We start from the raw sequence: 25,212 nt of genomic DNA on the forward strand, positions 1-25,212 counted from the left end.
TTCACGGTGAACGATACTGTATATATGAAGGGTTATTATCTAACAGATGGAATATATCTTGAGTGGGTACTTTCATTAAGGTGTTTCCTTGTTTGGAGGATCCCAAGAGGAAGTTGTTTAAGGAAAGACGGGAGTCTGCAAGAAAAGATGTCGAACGATATTTGAGGTGCTCCAATCTTGATGGGCGATTGCCAGAGGTCCAGCTCGTTATAGGTATAGAAAAAAGTATAAACAAATCATGTTAGCATGCATTATTTTGCAAAACATGATTGTTGAGGATGAGAGAGGTCACATGACAAATTGGTACAACGATAAAGGTGACGAATCCACACAACCTATCCATGGCTCAAATCAAGGATTTCAAGATTATCTTCGAACAAATTCTGAACTACGTGACATTCAAATTCATGACTAACTTCATGCTGACTTAGTTGAACATATTTTGGGGCAATACAATAATAGTTTGTGAATTAGTATTTTATATGTTATTTTTAATTTAATCATAGTGTAATTTATTCTAAGTTATTGCTGCATTTTAATTTCATAATTACATGGTAATTTTAAATAAATTTTATTTTCCCAACTTTATAATTTTAGATGCTCAATTGTCATAAGGTGCACCCACGTCTTATACCAAATCTTCTTCTAGTTTTATTGCTTCAGGTTTTCTTTAAGAGAAAATATTGTTGTGGTACATCTCACAAACATCTATTTTATTTAATAAATATATTAAAAAAATTTAATATTATTTGTTTAAAATAGTAAAATTATTTGTTCAAAAGTAAGATTATTATTAAAAATAATAATAATAATTTTAATATTTTAAAATATATTTAAATTATATTTATTTAATATGTATTAATTTTAAAATAATTGAGTGGATTGTGAAAATCATAAATAATGAAGGTTAATATTAAAAAGAATATAAATAAAAAAAAAGATATATTATTATAATAAATATGTGATAATGATTTTCATATTTTTTTTAATGAGATAATTAATATTATAATAGATTAATATTATGAATGCTATGAAAGGACCGTAAAACTAATTAAGGAGGCGCGAAGACATCAATCTAAAGTATTATCCTTCGACGTCGGTAGCTAAAAAATACTCAATGCCGTTAATGAGAGCCACCTAGACTCTATCTCGCTGGGATTCATACTTAACTCCAATAGTGATGCGGGCCGCTGCATGGGTCTAATTAATCAGTGCGCTACTTTGTGCTAGTATTAACGTCGTCTAATGGGGGCCGCCATGTAGTTGTTGGGAAAGGCGATGAATAGGCGACTTCGACTCAAGCATTTGCTCTCCATATACTAGATCTTCTGTCCCCATTTCTTTCTGTCTCCTGTCCCATTGCCGATTAAATTTCAAAGTATCATGACATCTTTAAAATATATACAGTATCCTCGTGATGTGTAAAGTATCCTTGAGATTTAATCTGATTCATCCGATCGACAATGAGATACAGGGATAAAGAGAAATGGGGACAGAGGATCCGAACTGTCATATACCAGTTATAAATGAGGATAATTAATAAATAATAAATTTTCAAAATATTTCCTCATTATTTTGTAATAATGAAGATAAAAAAAAAACATTTTTTGGGAGCGTTCTTTTACGATGCTAAAAGATGAAAGGTCAAACCCATAGTTCTTATTGGTTTGGCATCTGGGCCCCACTGTGGGCCCCGTTGTTTCTTAGAGACGTCGCTGGATGGGACTCGATTGCTGAGTTGTCTAACACTTGAGCACTTAATCAGCACTACGCATACTTTACTTGTGACACGTGCAGCGCTACCCGCTTGGGGTCCATCCATGTAAAGCAATCATAACGCAGGTACAGATGGTAGACAGAAGACTAATCCGGAAAAGAAGAAGATGCGTGGTATGAAATTAAAAAACCAAGAGAAAAAGGAGCTTCTGGAGAGACGATTCTCCTACTCCTTCAGCGCGCTTCTCTCCTCTGCTTCTCCCGATTTGAGGCGACAGAGGAAGAGTGGATTGATAATGGTGGCTACGGACGGGAATCTGACGTCTTAAGTGAGCTCAAGGTACAGTTTTGTTTTTTTCTTTCTTCTAACCAAGAATCAGAAATCCATAGGAATCGATCTCGAGGGATGTGATTCTTCTTTTTCGGGATCTTTCTACTCTTCTTCTTATTTGTGCGCTTTTCTGGTTTCGTGGATTTCTTTTGCCCCATTGGATTGGCTCCTCAGGGGGATTGGTCGAGTTTGGGAGTCAATTTGGAGCAAGACCAATTTCGTGTACGAACGATCTGTTCTTTAATACGATTTCAGCGGAATCATTAGGATTGAACGTCAAAATCCGATTTTGATCTTAGAATCTATTCGTTGGTATTCATTTATCTAGGAGACTGAGTCTGAAAAATAGATATTGAAATGAGAGGTTTTACTGGGGTGCATATGCTTTTATATAAGTGGAGGAGTTTGGGGTACCATATGAAGGTGGATTTGTTTTGACTGATTTATATTAGTGCACGCTTTACCTCATTTCATATTTGTTGGTAGCATTCACTTGGCTAGTTATTTAAGAAGTTCTCATCTACTAGATATGTTTGCTTTTGGACAAGCTTCCATATTTGGTATAATTGCTCTTTTTATTGAGTTAGTGAATTCTTGGGCTTTAGACTAAGTCTTAGACAAAATGTTTCTTATGTTACCATTTAAAATTTTTACAAATTTTTTGGTACTGATTGCAGGTGATTAGAAGAAAATGGGATATTTGAAATAGGCTTTTAGGTCTAAATATATATAGGTTGTTGCTTAGGCTGCTGACCTGAAGCTTGCTTGATAGACACTTATGTTCATTTGCACATTCTGATAATCTGCTTTGTACAACATGGTCAAGCCATATGTAAGGAAGAAGGTGCAGCTTCCTCAATCCATTTTCTTTGCACCTGTCCAGGTCGTTGTTTGGGATCATGCCATGTAGTGAAGACATCCTTGGGATTAGATTTTCATTTGCTTACAGGAGCTTTGTTAAGTTTGTTTGCTTCTGTCTGGTTTAGAGGTGATGCTGATATTAACGACTGACATCAAGACAATTGTATTGCTGCATAAGAAAGTATTTGAAGAATATCCTTAGGTTTACAAGGTCATGGTTTTTGCCTTCTACGCTTCTGAATATAGTGGATGGCTTCACCCAAGCTTATTGTTTTCTCCACTAGATCGATAAAAAATCTGTGGTGATTTTTTGAATTTCAACTAGATGATGCATGTAATTTGTGGATCTTTGTCAAGTTACTGCTGTTGATCCAAATTTGATCCATGTGAAAGTGTTTTTTTCCCCAGTCGGTGATATAGCAAATCAGCACTTCTACTTTGTATGTTTTTGAAGCCATGGAAACAGCAGGGCATATAGCATCTCATCTACTTCCTTCTATTGGGCCTGCACTTGTGATATCTGTGGGATACATTGACCTTGGAAAGTGGGTGGTAGCTGTGGAGAGTGGGATCCAATTTGGATATGATCTCATGTTGTTTGTGCTCTTCTTCAACTTAACTGCCATTTTTTGCCAATACCTCGCAACTTGTGTTGGCATGGTCACTCAAAAAAATCTTGCCCAGGTACTAAATTTTGTAGTTATTTGGTTATAGTAGATTTTAAGTATTTTTCCAAAACCTGTTTGTGTTTGTTATTTGATATACTTTGTTTTTTGTGGAAAATGATGCTGCATCAGTTTTGGTGATGCAGCATTTTATGATGGAAAGTTGTATTTCCAACTAATGTTATGGCTTGTAAGTTTTAAATCAAAGTAAATATAATAATATCACAAAAAGCCTTATTGAAATTCCTTGGAACCAGAACTGTCCTTTCACTGTAATCTTGAATATGATGTGCACATATAAGTTCCAGATTGATATGTTATCAATTGGCTAAATTTGGTTTCAATTTTGATTTAATTGTCTGACTAATGTCTTCATCCTCTGTAGCAAAATCAAGTTATATGCTAACATCTGTGTTTGTTGATTTTGCAAAAGATTTGTAGCGAGGAATATTCCAGATTGACATGCATGATATTGGGGGTTCAAGTTGCACTGTCCATGATTACTTCTGAACTAACTATGGTACTTAATGTGCTATTTGATAGATTCCTCTTTCTATCTTTTATCATCCCAAATATTGCAATACAAGTAAATTTCTTTTCCACGGATGAGCCTTTAAAAAAAAAAAATTGCTTGATCAGATACTAGGAATTGCAAATGGGATCAACCTTTTTACTGGTGTTGACCTAGCGACTTCTGTTTGTTTGGCTACACTGGGTGCTGTTTTCCTGCCTCTTGTCATCTTACTGGTAATTTAATCCTATCCTTCTTCCATCATCAATTTCATGCAGAAATGGAGTTGGTTATGCTCACTGCATATACATGCTGGTTGAGGTGCAGGGCAAATTTTTGGGTGAAACAATATACACAATTATAGCAGGGTTGTCTTTGCTATTTTATGTTTTTGGGGTACTAATCAGTCAACCTGAAATTCCAATTGTAAATGATGTACTTTTTCCAAAGCTGATCGGGGAGAGTTCATATTTATTAGTGGCTCTTCTTGGTGCAAACATAATGGCACATAATTTCTACATTCACTCTGAAATTGTGCAGGTAAAGGTTTCTATGATGCGGTCATTTGTTGTTCATTGTTGTGTACTGCTCCTGCTATTCTTTGTATGCAACTTTTATATATTTATTGTAGCTATATCACCTTACTTCAACTTCTTTTTGGTTAGAAATTGCATAATTTTCTCATCCTTCTTGAAGAAGATAATCTGAAAATTATCATGAACAATAGTCCAGGATTAGTGTCCTACAACAACAACAATAACCAAACCTTATCATGAACAGTAGTCCAGGATTAGTGTCCTAAAGAAAGCAAAAGTTGATAGAGTTGGTTATAAACACAAACATCTATCCCATAATTTACAAGTAGAGACCTATTCAACTAGCTGAGTTTATGACTGGTTGTTGTCTGTAAAGTTGTATTCAGTTAATATTCCAGTAGTGTTCTTATCCATTGTGCAAAGGAAAACTGTTCTGAGCTAGATTGTTTGATACTGATCCAATCTTTGTTGGAAAATTGAAAATCAGATGGAAAAGTGTGATAAACAATCAGAAATAGTCAAGAATCCAATAGGAGCAAAGGAATATTGGTTGTAATCAACTTGAAACCAATTGGGTGAAGTAGTTGGACTAAAGTCTACATACAATGTTGCTTCTGTCATAAGCAGTAGATGAAAAGGACTGCAAATGCTGACACTAAGGGCTTGTTTACTTGAGGGGAGGGATTTCAAATCCATGGAAAGGGGTGGATTAGAGCTTACAGACTTACATATCCCTAGTTTACTTGGAAAACTTCCGGAGGGAGTGGATTCAATGAGGTAGCCAACAGATCCTAAAACCACGTCCAATGCTTCCTTTCAAACTTGGGGAGAAGTAATGGACAAACAGTAAATTGTAGGTGAAAAGGTCAATTTTTTTTCCTTTTCTTAAACGAGAGATTATAAGTTTGTTTGCTAAGCCAATCCTGATTTGCCCTCTTGTTGGCCATGTCCATATGGTCCCTGCTCCTTTCCCACAAGTTGGCCTCATTGGTGTACATCCTTTGTGCATATGACACATCAACAATCTGCTGGAGAACTCATAGGAGGTCAGGGATAGCTCAAGGAGCTGCAGGAGATGTTCCTTCGCATTGACGACTTGCTCAATTTGATCAAGCTTCACTACTTACCCTGAAAGTGGAGGGTGTTCATGACCATACACGTTGGTCATGACTTCTTCTCCATCACCTTCATGCTACACTTCAGTGTTGGTTGTAGGTTTAAACACATGATGCAAGCCCTCCATTGCATGGCCATCAAGGTGCTGCTCTTCTCTGATGGTGGCATGGTTCCTGTTGATGCTAGAGTTCATGTTGGCTGACTGAGAAGGGCATCTGTCCTTGCATTGGTTAGGATGACCATGAGCAGCTGTTCAAGGGCTGACCTATGCCGTTCTGTGCTGGGCAGCACAAGTTGACACCCTTGTGAAACTGCTCTGATCTGGGACTGAAATTGGTTTCGGAACCTGTATTTTAAACCGTTTATATGTTGTTCTTATACTTTTTGAAGTTCACGCATCTGTTCAATCGAGCACATGCAACCTTGTATAATGGGTCTTTAGCGCCCTATAGGTGTCTAATATCTGTAATAACAGCAAAATCTACAACATACAGAATGCCATCTTATGTAGGAAGGATGTAATGGTCTGAAGAAAAAAGAGAAAATCATTCTGCTGTGGAATAGTATGTTTCTTCTGTAGTAAGTTGATATGGCTGTATAGTGTGTGCTGCTATGATTGATTTCAAAATAGTTTCTCGGTATAATTGGCATGATTCAGTATTTTTAGTCTTTGTTTGCAGTCATATTTCTGAGGACTGTGTTTCATGCAACCATATGAGCCTGGTTTCTATTATTTCTTCCTGAGTTTCTTTCACTAACCACTAGAAGTATTTATTTGAATGTTCCAAATGTTGAATATCAATCTACTTGTGTTCAGCAAAAAAAGACATTCCTCAATGCTTCGATGGGTGCCTTGTTTCATGACCACTTTTTTGCAATCGTCTTCATTTTTACCAGCATCTTTCTGGTAAATTATACGCTGATGAGTTCAGCAGCAGTTGTTTTTAGTAGAACAAATGTCATGTTCAGCTTTCAAGATGTTTCTTTGCTTATGGATCAGGTTACTCACCTCACCTCTTTCTCAGCTTTCTTTTTTTTTCTTTTTTTTTATTGTAATATTTATATATGCTTGTTAAAGAAGCTGATTTTTGAGTCGCCTGGTATTGCTAGAAAGACCAGATTCCAATGTTTTCATAATCTATTTTTCCCAGGAGTATATGATAGGTTGTTTCATCTTTTCATTAAGACTGAATTTTGATGAAGTTCTCAGTATTGTCACTGGACATCTGTTCTAGTTGCTACTAAAAAAAAGTCAGAATAATATATACAATTGTAGCAAAAGGTGATTACACTCACCGGAATAATATATACAAAGACCATAAACTGGTTATCAACTTGATTTACAATAGAACTTTTAGTATCAGCTGCAAATTTAGAAAATTGGACCTGCTGCTTGGTATTTGAATGAGAGCTTACTTTAGCATTATTGTTTTTCAAGAAGCAGGCCATCAAGTTGGCTAACAATATAACTTATAATATCAGCTGCAAATTAAGAAAATTGGATCTGCTGCGTGGTATTTGAATGTGAACTTTCCTTAGGATTAATGTTTTACAAGAACTGCCCTTTTATAAATGCCAGCTAAACATAGGGTTGTCTAAATTTAGAGAATTACGTTGAAAATTCCTGCACGATTGGAATCATAAACTGAAAATAATATCCAATGTGATAGTGGCAGGTTGTTGGTACTATGACATTGAACTAAGGCATGCACAGCAGAAAGTTTAATCTGATTACAATGCACTATGTGCAAAACAGTAAAAAAAGAGTTCTTTCATTGTATGATTGAAGTGAAATGGATTTATGTTTTAATTTTTGGTGGTGTGGAGCTTAAATAAACTTTGGACGTAGTTCAAGGTGCCTTTTTCAACTAGTACTGTATAACACTCATTAACAGTTCAATTCTTCCTCATTGGAAATTCCAACGTTATTGTTCTTTTCAAATATCTTTTATCATCACCACAAAAGTAACCCCCTGTCTGACCTATCTTTCAAAAATGGAAGATCACCATTCTTATTTCTGCATGGTCATTACAGTCATTTCTTTTTCACAGTAGGATTGTTCTATTGGAGAATCACAACTAGATTGATGCTGTAATCCAGATAGTACTTGCATCAATTTTCAAAAATGGAAGTTGACATTCTTATTTCTGCTTGGTCATTTGCACACTTAGTCATTTCTTCTTCACATTAGGATTGTCCTATTGGAGAATCACAACTAGATTGATGCAGTATTCCAGATAGTACTTGCATCTATTTGTACTGATCTCCTTGTGTACTTCTGCAAAAACATTGGTTTAGTGTTTACAAAATATTGGTTCACCATTTATTGATTAAAAAGTTAAAAAAGAAAGCTTTCCAAGTTGTGCTATGACATGTTCGTGTAAAATGTTTGGTATATCTGTTACCCTGCTTGCAGCATCTTTTATTTTTCCAACATATCACTATATCAGTACAAATTATTTATACTGCTATCCTGAGAATAATGTGTGGGGCCAGTAACACTTCATTCCTCATTGACTTGCATACTGATAACTTCTGCATTTCTGGTTTTCTTCTGCAGGTTTTTAGGACTCCTATTGCACCTGTAGCAATTTTTCTGGTCCTTCTCTTCTCTAGTCAAATTACTTCTCTAACTTACAATGTTGGAGGGCGACTAATCTTACATTATCTTTTTGGTGCAAAGATCTCTTCATGGGTTCATCATCTCTTAGTTAGATCTCCTTCAATTGTTGTAGCTCTCTGCTGTGCAAAATGTGCTGGTCCTGCGGGGATATATCAGTTGTTTATTTTTTGCCAAATTGTACAAGCTATGCTTCTTCCATCTTCTGTGGTTTCTCTTTTTAGAGTTGCATCATCCAGTTCGCTGATGGGATCCTTTAAACTTTCATTACATATGAAAATATTGGCTTTGTTTGCCTTTTTTGGGATTTTTGCTTCCAATATCATCTTCATAAAAGACATGTTATTGGGGAATACTAGCTGGGTTAACAACATTGGAGGAGCTACGGGAATCACTAGGGAAGTTTTTAATGTTGTGATTTTGCTTCTTTCTTGTATTTCAATTGTTTCTACATTTCATCTGGCAATTACACCACTGAATTCTGAAAGTGGTGGACCAGAAACGAAATTATGGACCTCCAATGTTCAAAAATATCGGCATGAATTAACTCAGGCGACAGAAGATATTGATCACCGCAAAATATCATCTGAAGAAAATCAATTTGCTGTACTGGAACCTGCTTTGGGAAATTCTGTGGGGAATCAGCAGGATAAATTAGTTGTAGAGGTCCATCTTCATCCGCTGGACACACCTGTACATACTGAAGATCAATTTCTTCAATCTGTGCCTGTTCTCAAAGATACTGCTCATTATTCCTCTTTAGTGGATCATGCAGTGAAAGCTAAATCCTTTCCTGATACTGATTTGGAAATTGCGCATGAGACATCTAGTGATAATTTGTCTGATCCTGGTGTCTTAGATAAGTTCGATAAAGGGCAAATCCTAAGGGATGTTTCTATAGAAACTGATTACACAGATAAAAGCAGTGAAGGGACTTTGGAACTTGAAGAATCCTTTTCAAAGCCTATTTCTGGAGGGTATTCTGTGAACTCATCTGCTCAAAGTGCTGAAGGAAAAAGTCTTGATAATGACTACAGGAGCTTATCAAGATTGTCTGGATTGGGCCGTGGATCTCGGCGTCAATTGGCAGTGATCTTGGATGAGTTCTGGGGTTGTCTTTTTGATTTTCATGGGAACCTAACACAAGAAGCAATGCTGAAGAAGTATGACGTTTTATTGGGAATTGATACCAAAGTGGCATATTCAATGGGTTATAACTCTCCCAATGGAAGGAGTTTGTCCAGTTTGAATTTTATGGGAATTACGCCTTCGTCCCATGACGTGCTGCTGGAAAATACTCTTTTGCAAAGATCCTCTGGAAGTCTATGTGAACCTATACAAAGACCTTACTCTAGTTTACACATGCCACAGTTTTCTGAGGATAGGGATTTCCAGCCTGCAACAATACATGGGTACCAGATGGCATCTCATTGGAAAGGAAATGGGGCAGGGAGAAATTATTTATCCTCGTATACTTCTCAACCTCAAACTACTATTAAATCTATTTCACCACTTGTTCCAAGCCTTAGAGATTCCGTCTTATATGCTCATAGACAGAGTGGACTAGGCTTTGTTGGATCCTCTGTTTTGCAGAGTCCAATAGCACCGAGAGTCAACAGAGGAATGCTTGAATCATCTTATTATGACCACTCCTTGATCGAACCACCTAGCGGTAGTGTTGGGTCTTCTGCTTATGCAAAGAAATACCATAGTTCTCCAGATATTTCTGCTGTTATTTCTGCTTGCAGGAATTCCTTGTTAAGCGAAATGAAGAAGCCTATAGGCCCCAGATCATCTTTGGGTCAGATGACCTTGGAAAATTCACAATACAATAACATTTTATCTGGGACTGGAATCCCATTAGCATTTGATCAAATTTCCCCGACCAAACTCCATGACAATGTCTTCTCGCTTCAGTCAAGCATGAACCAGGATGCCAAATCACTTTGGTCTATACAACCATTTGAACTGTCTGGAGTGATGGAAAGAGACCAGACAAGAAAAAGAATAATCTCTGACAAACCAAGACTTGCCCCTAGAGAAATTTTCTCTTATTCAGAATCAGAATCCAAGTTACTTCACTCTCTTAGATTTTGTATCCAGAGGCTTCTGAACTTGGAAGGATCAGATTGGCTCTTCAGATCAAACGGTGGTTCTGATGAGGAACTCATTAATCAAGTTGCTCTCAATGAGAAAAGTGTGTGGGGACATGGCATTGATGATTTTCATGGAGTATATTCAAGTGAACTTCAGTACTATTCCTCCACTAATAAGTTCACTTCGGTCCAGCGGGACGAGGAGACAAATTCTTCTTTTCCTTTAAACATTTCTAAGTGCGGAGATGATTGTATTTGGCGGGCATCACTTGTTGTGAGTTTTGGAGTTTGGTGTGTTCGACGCATCTTGGATTTGTCACTAGTTGAGAGTCGGCCAGAGCTATGGGGAAAATATACATATGTTCTCAACCGGCTTCAGGTAAATTTCTCTCTCAACATTAGTTAAGAAATCTCTGCATTATGATTGAGCTAAACCAGAATCATGACAATAGGATAGTGTTGATTGTTCACTGACAACTGTGAAGAGCTATTGATGTTTTTTTCCCACTAAAACAAAGAGTTAAACTAATAATACTTATCAAGTCAAATGACGCCACCATTAAGTTTGCTGCCTGATTCTTGGAGAATTCAGTGGGTGATATCCTGGTAATTAATACATAGTGGCAAGTCCTGCTTTTGAGTTGAAGAAATCGACATTGATGTGTAAGGCAAAAGAACAATGTATTTTGGATATGCATAACAAAAATTAAGTGGGCGCCAATCATAAAGTCTATTAGGGTTATGGAGCGGGTTCATGATGGGTAATGAGTGTGGCAGAACTCAAAGAGTGACCCCTAATAGACTAACTGATCAGCAACCTTCATGGGGTCTTTAAAGCCCATATGCCACACCGAATGCCTCATCCCTAACGGGCCCCATGAAGAAGCCCACTTTCGTTAATCTTTGTTATGCAATATCCAAAATATTGTTCTTTGCCTTGGCACCTGGACTTGTTTCATGTGAAGACAGAGTAACTACTGGTCAAACCCATCAATTTTTTTTTTAGCACGAACTGCATCGAGCAACCTAATCTTCTAAAATTCTGAACTAAAACCTCATGAGATGGCTCATTATTTTGTAAAGATATATAACTAGTTTGTGCATGCTGTCAAGCATACAAAGTTCATATCTACTTGAGCAAAAACCTGTGTCCTTCAGGAGCATCTCTTGGGTGAATTCTGACTCTTTTATATAGGATTTTTGTGCTTTTAGAAATGGCTCCATTTTTTTTTTTTGTTCTACCTTTAGCACGCCCTTACCCCTAGATCTGTTTTCAGATATTTTATCTTTCAATGCTCTATGCCTGTCACACCCCTTGTTGCTCCTTTTTCCCTTAATCATCTCATCTAACCTTATTTTCAAATATCTTCCAGTAAGCAGTAACAGTCAAGAACAAAGGAGTTGGTATATTGTTGGTGATAGAAATGCATTAACGCAGTCCAGAATTTGATTCTATTTAGATTTATTCAAAGTTGTCTAAACCATTCATTTTTATAATTTATTTAAAAAATTTAAAAAGTTTTTTAATGTTTTTAGAAAAGTCTATTAGGTTTTATTAGAAAAATTATGATTTTATTTAAAAAAATCAGTTATTTTATAAAGAAGAGGTTATGATATCAAATTATACAAGGGTGTTAGGATCTCATATAATAAGTTTTTGAGTTAATATAATTTGTAATTTCTTTTTCTCTGGATCAGGATTATGTATTTGTTTCCCCTGTGCTACGTCATGCATATTTCCTTTAATCTTTGGTCATTCACTGCACATTGATTACCTTTCCATCTCGATACAGGGAATTCTTGAGCTTGCATTCCTTAAGCCCCGGTTTCCGCTGGCTGCATGCTTGTGTTTTGAAGGCCAACCAAATGATACTAACAACTGTTTGATGCAAAGTTTCCTGGACAAAGCTGAAATGCCAGTCCAAGGATCCTTCACGACTTCATGTATGATCCTTGAGAGCATTAAGGATGTTGAAATTGCGGTTGCTAGCCGCAAGGGCAGAACAGGTACCGCTGCCGGAGACATTGCATTTCCTAAAGGAAAAGAGAATTTAGCGTCCGTTTTGAAGCGATACAAACGCCGGCTATCAAACTAGTTTTCAAGGGAACATGAGTTCGGCATGGTTGAAAGAGTTGTGTTTGCCTTCTGGGTTTCCATTCCATGTGTGTTGTATAAGAGTGCAAATTATATCGAAATACAACAGAGGTGTAAAATTATTGTCTGAATGGTTTTGTTTTGTTTTTGAAGTTTTTTTTTTTTTTGTAATTTTTTTCAGAGACAAAATCCATTTTGTTGGATCTCTTCTCTTGTAAAATGTAATAAATTGTGAGTTTCTTACTCGATCTAATTTTACAGTTATTGTGTATTTGATGAAATTTGGAAGGGAGTGTTCTTTGCAAGGTATGATTACGTATCTTATTCTATTTAATTAAGAATATAGATCCTTTAATAATTAATTTTGATAAAGTTTAAAAATTAAATTATGTTAATATTTTGTTTCTATATTCAATAAATTTAAGATTTATTATTAAATTTTTTATTATTATTTTTTATATAAAAAAAATATGGATTCTTATAGTTTTTTTTTAATTTCATATCTTAGAATTGATAAATTATGAATAGATAATTTTTTATATATTAGAAAGCATATTTTTTTTCATGACTAAGATCAGATCACGTGTAATATTTATTCTTATCAATTTAATTCATCTCAACATATTTTTTTTTATTTCAAAAAAATATGCTTATTCTATATTGTTGTAGGCAGTTATTATATTAAAATAAATCAATACAAGTTGATTAAAATATTATACATAGAATATTTTATATCAAAATATATTCTTTTTCAATTTAATTAAAATTATTTTAATTTATCTTATTTTGATTATGTTAAAATAATTTTGATTAAGTTTAAATAGTTTTAATTAATTCTTTTAAAAAGTTATATAAAAATATTCTATATATATTATTTATTAAAATAGAATTTATTTTAACACACATATAATATATATATATATATATATATATATATATATATATATATATATATATATTAAAAAAAGACACTTTATAATTTTTAAGGTGTTATTAAATTATTGTATTTTGAAATTTATGTGTATTTATTTTAAAATTAATGTGTAAATAAAAAGATATCCTTTATAAAGAAATTCCAGTAGATTTTTTACCGCTGGCTTAATTAGGGGCTATATTGCAAAATGATTATTGTCAAATGGACGCTCGTGATTGTCCTTAATCTGACGGCCAAAAGGACTCGTTGTTCGCTTTTAACCCTTCTCGCTCTCAGTCCCCGCCCACTGCAAACCCTAGCCGAAGGCCATGGGTGAGTCGCCTCCCCAGGATGATTCTCATCGCTGACTCCTCGTCATCAATTTGGAGACTTTCAGTGTTTGATTGATTTTTTCCGTGCTTTTTTTTATCTTGGATCTGTGCTTCCAGGGGCGTACAAGTACGTGTCGGAGCTATGGAGGAAGAAGCAGTCGGATGTGATGCGGTTCCTGCAGAGAGTGCGGTGTTGGGAGTACCGTCAGCTCCCGTCCATCGTGCGCGTCACCAGGCCCACGCGCCCTGACAAGGCTCGACGTCTCGGTTACAAGGCAAAGCAGGTACGATCAAATACCAAATTCCATTTTTTTTGTTTTTGAATCTCTCCTGTGATTCAATCCGCGTTGTTATTTGCGAATTTTGCATGCTAGATCTTTGGCTGCTTTCGACTAAATTGCATTCTGTACTTGTTTCAAGAAGTCCTTCGGATTCTCTCTGCTAATATGTTGCTGATACTTGAATTGTAACTCTGTTCCTTTATCAGCAGTATGGTAGCAACAAGGGCAATTTTTGTTCTTAAATGATTGATGGTTTAAAGAATGTTTCTTTAGGAAGCAGTTTAATTGGATGTTACTTATTGTTACAACTATTTGAGTTGTATGAATAAACTCATATACCAACGTCAGTGAAGTTGGAGAGGAACAAAATGAGAATTTACTTGTGTGATGTTGTTGTTGTTTTAAAGTTGTTTATTGATGATTTAAAAATTCTATTTTAAGGAACATTTTAGTTGGATTTTCCTTATTGATGCATTTATTTGAGTTGTATGTATAAACTCATATATCCAAGTCAGTAAGTTGGAGAAGAAGAACAAGATGATCATTTAATTTGCACCAGTGGTATAACTTGTTGGTTCCTGGACTGATGTCGATCATGTCTCTCTAGATTTATGTGTGTGGTGGAATGAGCATTAGTGGAGGAAATCTTCAAAGTGTCTGAAACTAAGAGGGAGATTAAGCATTAAAAAAGAATTGATACCAGAGCTCAAGGGAATTTTATAGGGATATTAAGCATTAATGAAATTCTTACAAGATCCTAACCATATGAAACAAGTTCTTAGTAATTCTTCTATGCTAATCTTTATATAATGTTTTACATAAGTTGCAGCAATTGAGTTATTGTTAAGATTAAGTTGGTTGGGATTAATTCAGCAGGACCAATTGTCCCTGCTGAATAAAGATTATTTATGCCCTTGCATAGCATTAGCAATTTCAATTTTGATTGATAAAAAATTTGAAACACAATCTAATCAGTCACTCCTGGCATCTCTGCTTCTCTTGCACCCTTAGCTGCCTCTCCCATTTGATGCTCTTCTCACAGCTGAAATCGCAGGTCTGAGGCACTGATGAATTCCTGTCATCTTTCCTCTTTTTCATCACTTGTGTGTGAAATATGTTGTGTTATGTCTTTACTTATTATTTGTTTGCTTGTGATTGTAAATTTCTTGTGATCAAATAATATACTTTGTTATTACATATGTACTGTGAGGTGATTTGACCACATGCCTAACTATTAGTGGATTGGCTATAGGACTTTAGCCCTCCAATCTCCATTAAGTAATATTTCAATTTTGTGTGCCCAGGGTTATGTCATTTATCGAGTTCGGGTTAGACGTGGTGGGAGGAAGAGGCCAGTTCCAAAGGGTATCGTCTATGGAAAACCCAAGAATCAAGGTATCACTCAGCTAAAGTTCCAAAGAAACAAGCGGTCGGTCGCAGAGGAGAGAGCTGGGCGAAAGTTGGGAGGCCTCAGGGTACTAAACTCTTATTGGGTTAATGAGGTGAGATTAGTTTTCCTTTTCATGCTATTGAACGGTATACATCAGGGTATTCCTGATGTTCTGGATTTGCCAATGAACCTACTTGTGTTCTCATGTTATGCAGGATTCGACCTACAAATACTTCGAGGTCATCCTTGTTGATGCAGCTCACACAGTTATCCGCAATGACCCAAGGATTAACTCTGCAGGGTTACCAACACGCTTTGATAGGCTCACCTCAGCTGGTAAGAAGCATCGTGGTCTTCGTGGCAAAGGGCATCGCCATCACAAGGCCAAGCCATCACGCAGAGCAACTTGGAAGAGGAACCAAACGTTGTCACTCCGTCGGTATCGTTAAGCTTGCTTTCATGGTTTACTTTTGTTTAGAATTTGATGTGATTTCAACTCTAAAATTTTAGTTACCTATTCTATGTGCTTGTTTGGTCCTATAAATTATATGATTTTACTCAACTTTGTACCTCTATGAATCTTTTGATAATTTTAATTCTCATATATTTTGATTAAGTATTATTTTCCTATCAGTTAGTTGATAAATGAGTTTTTATATGGATTTGAGTTAAAATAAAAGATAGTTATGAGTTTTTATCTTTATTTTTTTCCATATTTCAGCCCCCTTCAAATTAGCTGTGTATATTGTTGCTATTTGGTTTTTTGCGATAGTTTGCATTTGTTTTTATTTTTATTGCTTTCTAATTTTCAATTAACATTTATGCATGCATTAAAAGAGTTCTCTAGTCGGCCACGAAAATGGAAAAGTGTATGGAGATGTAAATGTCATATCAGGGATGCGACTGCTCCCTCTGGAATTTTTTTAAAAATTAATAATATATATTTGAAAAAGCCTTCGCCTCTATTTTAATACATCTATTCACCATCATTTTCGTTGCTAGAAAAGTAAAATTAATTATATATTTAAAAATCTCTTACCTAAGCTATCTATTAATCAGTCTCACTTTTATGAATAAATATCACGACTTACAACGTTAAATATTAAATTTTAAAAATAAATATATAATATAAATAGATAAATTAAATATAGAACATGAAGTGAAGATATTAAATTAAAATTGAATCCAGTTAGAACTAAATCCAATGGATAAACACAAAAATAATAATTACGTTAGTTCAAATTGGGATTGATTTATAATTAATTTGATTAAGTTATGACCGAATAAAATTTAAGATTTAAACAAGCTCAATCGATTTAAAATAAATTATGATATTTTAGAAAAAAAATCTCTTTCAATTTTTTTTCTCCCTACGCACACTGTAGCCTCTGTCGTGTAATATGTTATCACAATATAGAAATGTTAATTATTATGAGAAAGTGATATCACAAATAATTTTTTAACTTTGAGTCATGAATAAATTTTGAGAATCGATAAATCATTACTTCAACTAGAACCTAAGATTAAAATTAAAATTTCAACTAGAACTTAAGATTAAAATTAAAATTTTCAAATTTAAGTTCGTTTTCATCCTAAAACTCACATTTTAGATTTTATATTGTGAGAATCGACATGACATATACTAGTGTTTGAAATTTTTAAAAATTACTCCTCCTAGTTTGAAATCCTACTACGCCACTGTCATATAGTATTTTGGTCAATTTCAATATATGATTTCTTGTACCTTTGAAAAGGAAGGAATTACAATGTTTGCAGAGCTGTTTGTTGCTTTCTAATTTACAATGCTTGCAGATCTGTTTGCAGAGATTTTCTATTGTGCAGAGCTACTTGGTTTATTGCATTTGTTACAATGTGATGATTTTGTAGCTTCATTATTGCTTTCTGACTTATAATTAATTTAGATTCAAATGTGTATGATATGTATAGGAGAAATGCAACTCTGATTGGTTTTATATGGAATACCCAACTAAAAATATGTGTGAAGAAGAAGAATTAGGCCAAGATAAAAGGAGAAAAAAAAAAGTAAATAGTCTTATGTTTTCAGTTGCTACTTGTAGTCACTAGGTAATAAATGTCAAAACGTTTTCCTTGATACTTGTACATTTCTTTTTATAGTAGCTCCTTGTGGAATACATAAACAAATTAAAATGAAAAAAATTGCTAAAATTCCTTTAGGGATAATTTTAAGAGAAATTATTTTTTAAATATTTTTTTTAATATATTAATTAAAAAGGGTAAAATCAGAAATTTATTTAATCTCCATTAGTGATGTTGATTCGAAATAAACATTATCACTTCATTTTATGTGAAGCAAATCTACTATCAAGTATCAACTCGGCTACATCTATGGGGACAATATTTATCATTCTAGTTAACATCAATTAGGTAAGGGTGAACATTCAGTTAAAAATTGAACAGACTAAACTAAACAAACCAAATTCAAACAAATTAAATTTCTTTTAAATAAAATTGCATTTTACTATTAAATGATTAATTCACGAATTGAACAAACTTTTCTTATATCAATCAACTAATGACATTATAGTCCAATGATATTGGATAGTCGATTTATCAATCGAATTGCACAATAGTTATCCGATGCAAGTATCACAATCGACTTCTAGAATTTGAAATTTTTGAAATCAATATCAAACCGGACAAAATGAAAATATCAAGATTTTTTAAAAATAAGAATACTAGAATTTCCAAATTAATCAAACTGAACTTCCTAATTTAGCCAATTATTTTGATTCAATCAAGATTTTGTTCACTCCTACTACTAGCTGATAAAAAAAAAAAATCTAAATCCAAGGTTAAGCATGTAATCAATAAATTGCAATTTACGAGGAGGGATATAGAAGATGACTTTCTAGTAGTATGAGGCCAAAATTATAGCAAGAAACTTACTAAACTACACATAAAAAATACTTGAAGCAGTAGCAATATGTTGGTGATTGATAGCAATTCCAAAACACTATGTTTTGCGGGTGTTTCCTTCATAAGATTTTTCGAGTTTTAAACCACATTTAAGATATATATTCATGAGTGCAACGCTACTATATAAAAGTCAGATGCTGTTTTACACATATCTAAACTTAAATCCATGGAGTAAAATGAACAAGATTTTAAGCCCCATTTCGCATGTAGTTTGCAGGAATGGATTCCATAACATTTATTCTAAGTTCCAGTAAAAGTAAACGGGAAAATAACCGGACCTTTTTCGTCATCTGCTGTTAGTATTTATGAGAAAAGGCGCCGATATGCTTCTGCTTCCTGGGCCATTTCGTCTGGTGTTCTGTCCTTCCTTTCCTTGTCTAGATCAAGTTTCTCCTTCATTTCCTTTTCTTTCGAATCAATCTATCAACGAAATAATTGGAGGAAATCATATGAGACTGAGTGGCATGGCAATGTATCGCATAAGAACATCATTACTTGTTCTAACCGAGATAAGTTTAGTGATTGTACAAGGCGAAGGATAGGCATGAATACTACTAACCTCATCATAGATATCATCATTTTTTGTGAAATCTCCACTTCTCCTGGGAAGAACGTGAATATGCACATGAGAAACTGTCTGCCCAGCCTGAGGTCCATCCTGGGACATTATAGGATATACTCCTCGATTTAGTAATACAATACAAAAGTTGCAATACAAATAAACATCAATATAAGGGCTATTTGAATACGAGATACATCAAATCTACAGTATGTTTCAAAAAAACATTACCCTTTTTTAAATATGTAACTTAGTGAAAAAAAATTGCATTTAGCAAGATGACAGAATAATTCAGGACCAAACAACAGTTCGCTCTGAGGTTTCATACACAACGGCAGAGACGAAAGAGACAAATTAGCAGCTCCTAGTCCTATAAACCAGAAGATCAAGGTGACCTCAAGGCCTTGTCACTGGTTCATTAAATGATTCAGAAAAGAGGCCATGACCTCACTAGGGTAGAAACGACTTGGGATCAACCTTATAAATATGAAACTAGAATGTGGAATGATCTGGAAATTATCACAAAATAAATCAATGGGGAAGCTCCTGGCTGGCAAATAGTTTCGCCTAATGTATTTCTTGGTAGGTTAGCCAAGATAAAATTATCACACCGAAAAGAGGTCAATAACTTTTTATAAAATAATAATATAATCCAATAGCAAAGAACTTAAATTATATGAACTAAATAGCGTCTCATGAATTTATCCAGTTCAACAAATATGTGTCTGAACAAGTATTTATCTTTGATTTGGAAAGGCTATCCTGTAAAAAAAAATCCACCTAACTTGAATCAAAATTTCCTTAATAAGAAAGTTCATCGCCAATTCAAGCAAGAAACTTGAAACCATGAAATTTGGTAAAATTGTAACTTCAAGACCCCTTTTGTAATCAATAAGATTTAGAATCCCCACATCCAAGTGCATCTTAAGGCTTACACTAATGTACTTAAATTGCTTCCCGTTAGATGATGAACAATAAATTGTTATTTATAAGTATGGTGTTTTCATTAGTGCAACACCTTCGTAATCATCAAGTCAGTCAGAAAGGGAAAAATAAATAGTAATCATCTGTCAAATTTAGGAGCATTCCATAAGGGATGACATAATCAATTTCTGGCATCTGCTACTTCCTAACATAGACTAAATAGCTAAGTTTTGCTCAACCATAACTCCGATCCTTACTCTGGAATTGCAAAAAATGTGAATTATATAGTTGAATATTTTTTTCTTTTCGAGAATGCTAAAATTCTTGCATGGGCATGCTTCAGTAATATTGCAACAAAAAAAAAACCAAAGAAAAGAAACTGAAGTTGTAGGATTTAATTCTAAAGAACTAAAGAAGAATAAGAGCTTTGAAGAAAAGAAAATTTCCCCCAGACTCCAGAGATAAATCAGCATTTGTAGGACAGATAGCAATTATCCAATCAACTATGGGAAAGAACCTAAGTCTCATTAACACAGCAGATATGCTTGAGAAAAGCTTCTAGACCTCAAGCAAAATAGTGTGGTCAAGTTAAACATAAAACAGAGATCAAAATAAATGTTAACATCCTCACCTGGATTGTGAACGTCAATGAGGATGCTTTATGGTAATCCTCAAGATGGCCACCAACTTCCTTGGCAGTAAGCCATAAATCGCAAACCTCATCAGCAGTGAGATCAACAAAGCGCTTTACTTCACGCTTTGGGCATATTAGTACATGTAGAGAATGTCAAGGAATAGAGTGCAAAAAAAAAAAAATGTTTGAATTGAGATATTTTGTTGACACATATAATGGACTAAAATGCTATCAGAAATGGTGATTGCACACTTAACATAGCTGCAAAGCACAAGAAAGAAAACTTTGATATGCATTCATACATCATCAATTTCCAACTATTTCAAAAAGGTTAATTTGGCAAGGATATGACCTGCAAAAAATAAAAGAAGCTAGTGAATAGAATGGGGGAGATATATAACAACATAATTTTTGATAAATAAACAGTTAGAAAGAAACCATTCACAAATATAAAATCATATTCCACACACAAGATTATCTTGCAAGAGAATAAATGACTGGTTAGTGTTTTGTCCAGATATCTAACTAAATGTTATCAAGCACTTGAGATATAGAAGGTAAAACCACAAACTTTCATATGTTTTGCCCACAAATTCACTGCACCATATGCACAATAACATTAAAAAAACAAACTATTAAGTTGGAAACCCTAGGTAAACTGAAATCAGGATACTTGAATACATTCTAAAATATATTTAAACTCATGATTGACCTTTATTTATGATGAATAGCTAATTGATAATCAAATTAGATGTTTGATTGCAATATCATATGCTTAAGTAAGAAGATAGGAGACAATACAAGTAGCAGTTCCCATACCTTCCTCAAGAACAATGAACTATTACCGCTATACCAATCAGAGTTAGAGGGTGGAAGCACTACTGAGATAAAATCATGGTTCTCAAATTAGATAGCTTGCTAGAAAATAGAAATTTTGCATTACTCCATTTAATTGCATCCTGACAGTAAGAGATCACCTGGGGGTCTAAATGTGCAAGCACTTGAAAACATTCATGTGCTCATTATGCTGAGTGAATGGAAGTTTAATCAAAGAGGCATTCTTTACATGCATTCTTTTGGGGGAAAAAATGAATGTAATGAAATGCTGGAAGAGAATTAGAAAATACTTAATATACAATGGTCTTAATTTTTCAAGCATTCCATGATCATGATCATGATCAAAATGGTACAAAGAGATAGAACAGGGTAAAGGCAAGATACTCAGATTAGTCCATGCAGATGGAATACTTTTATATGTTTATTGATGACATTGTATAATTACACAAGAAACGGTTCACAAGTATTTAGTAACTAACAAAACTCGACCACAGGAACAATTTGGGCATGCTTAGGTTAAGAAGGAGAATTTTTTATGTTGGAGAAAATACAAACAAAATCAGATTTTACAAACATGTGCCTGATAAGATGGATCGAACTACATCCTACCAACTCTAACCGAAATGACAAAAAGGCATCTACTTTCAACACCATAAACAGAATCATAGCATTAAAAATTGAACAGAAGCATCAGAGACTCTACATTGATTTAGTGAAGGAAATATGAAGCCTTTCGTGAGTAGGAACAATCCAAAGTTCGAAAGCTACCGAATTCAAGAGAGACGCAGAGAGAATTATAGTCGAGGGAAAGCGTACCCGGCACAACAGGACGCAGGTTGACCATCGCGTAAGAGTACGGAGTGGAGCGGAAGACCTCGGTCTGATGAATCTTGTACGGGCCGAAGGTGTATGTCTCGGCCTCCGTCATCTGGGACTGAGGCTTGGGACAAGATCGAGAGGGAGGCCGCGCGCAGAATGAACGAATCCGAAACGGAGGGAGGAGAAATGAAGCAGCCGGAGTGAGGGAGAGTGTATGCGAGCCAAAGAGGACGGGCGGCGAGATAACGCCGGACAACTGTCGTCGGCCTCCGAGTCCAAATCGCATATCAAGCAGCAACAATCCTTTCATGAGTTTTTTAGAGCAAACCCTACCTCGAGTAATTCCCAAGTACGATCCCTCCCTCTTTGAATATACCAAAATAGCCTTCCTCTTCCCAACAACCCCTCGCTCGCCTCCACTTCGACGGCGCCGTCAAAATCTTCCCCTCGGAGCTAATTCCACTCGATTACGTCTTGCTCCGCCTCAGTAGAGCCATCAACTCCAGCAACAGGCTGAAGCACTCCAGCCTCTTCAGCACCCAATCAGATGCGGCGTTCGTGGCGACGTCAGTGCTCGAGTACGACGACGCCGAGATCACGTCGTCAGAGACGGTGCGGCCGTCGAAGTCCGGCGCCTGCATGACTATCGACCAGGTGAGGTGCCAAGGGAGAAGGGCTGAAGGGGACTTCGATGAAGGGTATTTTAGTGATTTCACACAGAAGAAAGTGAGAGAACAAGGAGGCTCGACCATCTGGTCCGTCTACGGCTCGAGCTCTGCGTTAAAACTTATATATTCAAAATGTAGATTTTAATTTTCCGATTAATTCTCAACTTTATCCATTTAATTTTTTAATAATTATACCAACCGCAATAACAATTAATTATTTATTCCACTAAATAAGGATGATTATAAAAATCCTTTTATATCATTGAATTTTTTATTTCTTACCATAATCGTTAGTTATATTTAACTGAATTTTATTCTATTCTATCCTACTAATTAAGTGTTTTTTAATTTATTCCTTCTATATCATTGTAATATTTACTCATTGTTTAAATATATTTATTTGTATTTTCTTAAATGCATTTTGAAATTTGTTAACCAATATTATGCCTAAATTTTGATATATGGCATAATAAAAATATTAGACACAATTTAAAATACCGTGGATAAAAATGGGTCCACTACAATCGAGAAAAACAGATGCGTGACACAAAATTTTTATTTTTAATAATTATTAAATTAATTTATGGAAGATGTGAGTATTATAAGAGTGATAAATGAATAAAGCTGTGCCTCAGTCAAATTTTATATTGTTCAAAACTTATTGATAATTAAAGTAAAATAAATCGAGCCTAAAATGAACTAGTTGTTAAGATTTTTTTTTTTAACGAGAACTTGATTTATTTATATATTTATGTGATAATTTAAATTTTAAACTTTAAAATTAATTTGTGAACTTAATATTATATATTTATTTATTTATTTTGAGATTTTTTTATTTAAAAATTTGATAAAAAAAAATTATTAACATTGTAGGGGGATATTATTCTTGAACTTATGTATAATATGGTGGCAAAAAGGCGAATATGCTCGTCCTCAGCGCCCCCGCCAATCCATCCCAGGGCCAACACGAAGGAGGTAAATCACGGACGGCTATTAGCCTTTGGAATAGTGACTAGCACATAAGAGAAATATTTTATCTCGGCTTCGTCGAGATTTGAACCCCAGATCTCATGGTAGCAACACCTCATGCGCTAGCCACTAGACCATCCCGAGGGGACGAACTTATGTATAATATGTAACATATAATACTGCATCGATAGAATATATTAATTTTAATATATATATAGAGAGAGATTTGATATGCTAAGTAACACTTTGTGCGTGATCGTGAGCGAAATCCGACGTGTGCTATCTGACACGGCCAAAACCCAATTTTTTTAATTTCTCTCCCATCTGCATGCAATAACTTTTCTCTCTCATCTATCTACAATAACTATACAATTTTTTAATCTCTCTCATCTACATGCAACAACTTTTCTCTTTTTTTTTTTTTAATTAAAATAATATGTTATCTTCTCTCCTATTATTACATGCAAAAAATTATTATGGTAGTGATGATACAACGTCATAGCAACTACTATGCAATAGCTGCTACAACTTGTAGCAGTTACTATGCATTAACTGCTACAACTTGTAGCAGTTACTATGTAGTAGCTGCTACAACTGTGCAGTAGCTTTTATAACTATACAGAAGCTGCTACAACGGGACAGTAGTTGCTACAATGGCATAGTAGCTATTACAACGATCTTCTGCTACAACGGCGTAGTAGCTGTTACAATAATGCAGAAGCTGTTACAACAGTGCAGTAGTTGCTACAACGGTGTAGAAGTTGCTACAATTGTTCAAAAGTTACTACACCAGTGCAGTAACTGTTACAACGGTGTTGTAGCTGCTACAATTGTGCAGAAGTTGCTACAACGTATAATAGCTATTGTATAGTAGCTGTTATAACGTTGTGGCAACTACATCACCTTTAAAAATTAACAATACAGTGATTGTTGTATGCAATCTGCATGCAGATGAGAGAGAGATTAAAAAAGATTAGATTTTGCTCACGGTCACACATAAAGTGTCGCTTAGCATATCAAATCTCATATAATATGTATAATATTATATTAATTTTAATAGAAAATAGTTTGAACTCTTATTCTATAATATTGTGGCAAAAGGCAAATACGTTCGCCCCCAGCGCCCCGTCAACCCGTCTCAAGGCCAACACGGAGGAGGTAAATCACGGGCGGCTACTAGTCTTTAGAATAGTGACTAGCACATAAGGAAGATATTTACCTCGATTTTACTGAGATTTAAATCTCATATTTTATTATGATAATACTTTATGCGTTAGTTACTAGACCTGTATAATATGTAACATATAATACTGTATCGATAGGATATATTAATTTATTTATATATATATATAACAAAATAAAAAAATAATAGATTTTTTT

General features: G+C 34.7%; 3 protein-coding genes across 6 annotated transcripts; 2 read left to right on the forward strand and 1 right to left on the reverse strand.

Moving 5' to 3' along the window:
• Nucleotides 1-1,902: 1,902 nt before the first annotated feature.
• Nucleotides 1,903-12,812, forward strand: LOC122018664 (protein ETHYLENE-INSENSITIVE 2-like). Of its 3 annotated transcripts, none has more exons than XM_042576057.1 (8): nt 1,903-2,056; nt 2,725-3,592; nt 4,007-4,093; nt 4,213-4,320; nt 4,412-4,624; nt 6,554-6,736; nt 8,298-10,832; nt 12,247-12,812. In XM_042576057.1, exons 2-8 carry the CDS (start codon nt 3,365-3,367, stop codon nt 12,547-12,549), a joined length of 3,657 nt encoding a protein of 1,218 aa, XP_042431991.1. In that variant the 5' UTR covers nt 1,903-2,056; nt 2,725-3,364; the 3' UTR covers nt 12,550-12,812. The 3 variants fall into 3 exon arrangements, with proteins under 3 accessions (XP_042431991.1, XP_042431993.1, XP_042431992.1); XM_042576058.1 differs by having other exon boundaries at nt 1,907-2,056; nt 3,317-3,592; XM_042576059.1 differs by lacking the exon at nt 4,412-4,624.
• Nucleotides 12,813-13,708: 896 nt separating this feature from the next.
• LOC122021855 (60S ribosomal protein L15-like) lies at nt 13,709-16,080 on the forward strand. The gene is made up of 4 exons (XM_042580021.1): nt 13,709-13,794; nt 13,911-14,077; nt 15,379-15,576; nt 15,680-16,080. The coding sequence occupies exons 1-4, from the start codon at nt 13,791-13,793 to the stop codon at nt 15,911-15,913; spliced, it is 603 nt and encodes a 200-aa protein (XP_042435955.1). The 5' UTR covers nt 13,709-13,790; the 3' UTR covers nt 15,914-16,080.
• Nucleotides 16,081-18,527: 2,447 nt separating this feature from the next.
• LOC122020879 (bifunctional bis(5'-adenosyl)-triphosphatase/adenylylsulfatase FHIT-like) lies at nt 18,528-22,944 on the reverse strand. Of its 2 annotated transcripts, none has more exons than XR_006122359.1 (4): nt 22,193-22,944; nt 20,537-20,891; nt 18,982-19,080; nt 18,528-18,842 (listed from the first exon to the last, which is right to left on the reverse strand). XR_006122359.1 is itself a non-coding variant. In XM_042578917.1 (4 exons), exons 1-4 carry the CDS (start codon nt 22,503-22,505, stop codon nt 18,726-18,728), a joined length of 678 nt encoding a protein of 225 aa, XP_042434851.1. In that variant the 5' UTR covers nt 22,506-22,936; the 3' UTR covers nt 18,528-18,725. The 2 variants fall into 2 exon arrangements, 1 of the variants encoding a protein (XP_042434851.1); XM_042578917.1 differs by having other exon boundaries at nt 20,537-20,683; nt 22,191-22,936.
• Nucleotides 22,945-25,212: the final 2,268 nt, after the last annotated feature.

The sequence above is a fragment of the Zingiber officinale genome, chromosome 9A (genome assembly GCF_018446385.1).
Source record: "Zingiber officinale cultivar Zhangliang chromosome 9A, Zo_v1.1, whole genome shotgun sequence".
Lineage (NCBI taxonomy): Eukaryota > Viridiplantae > Streptophyta > Magnoliopsida > Zingiberales > Zingiberaceae > Zingiber > Zingiber officinale.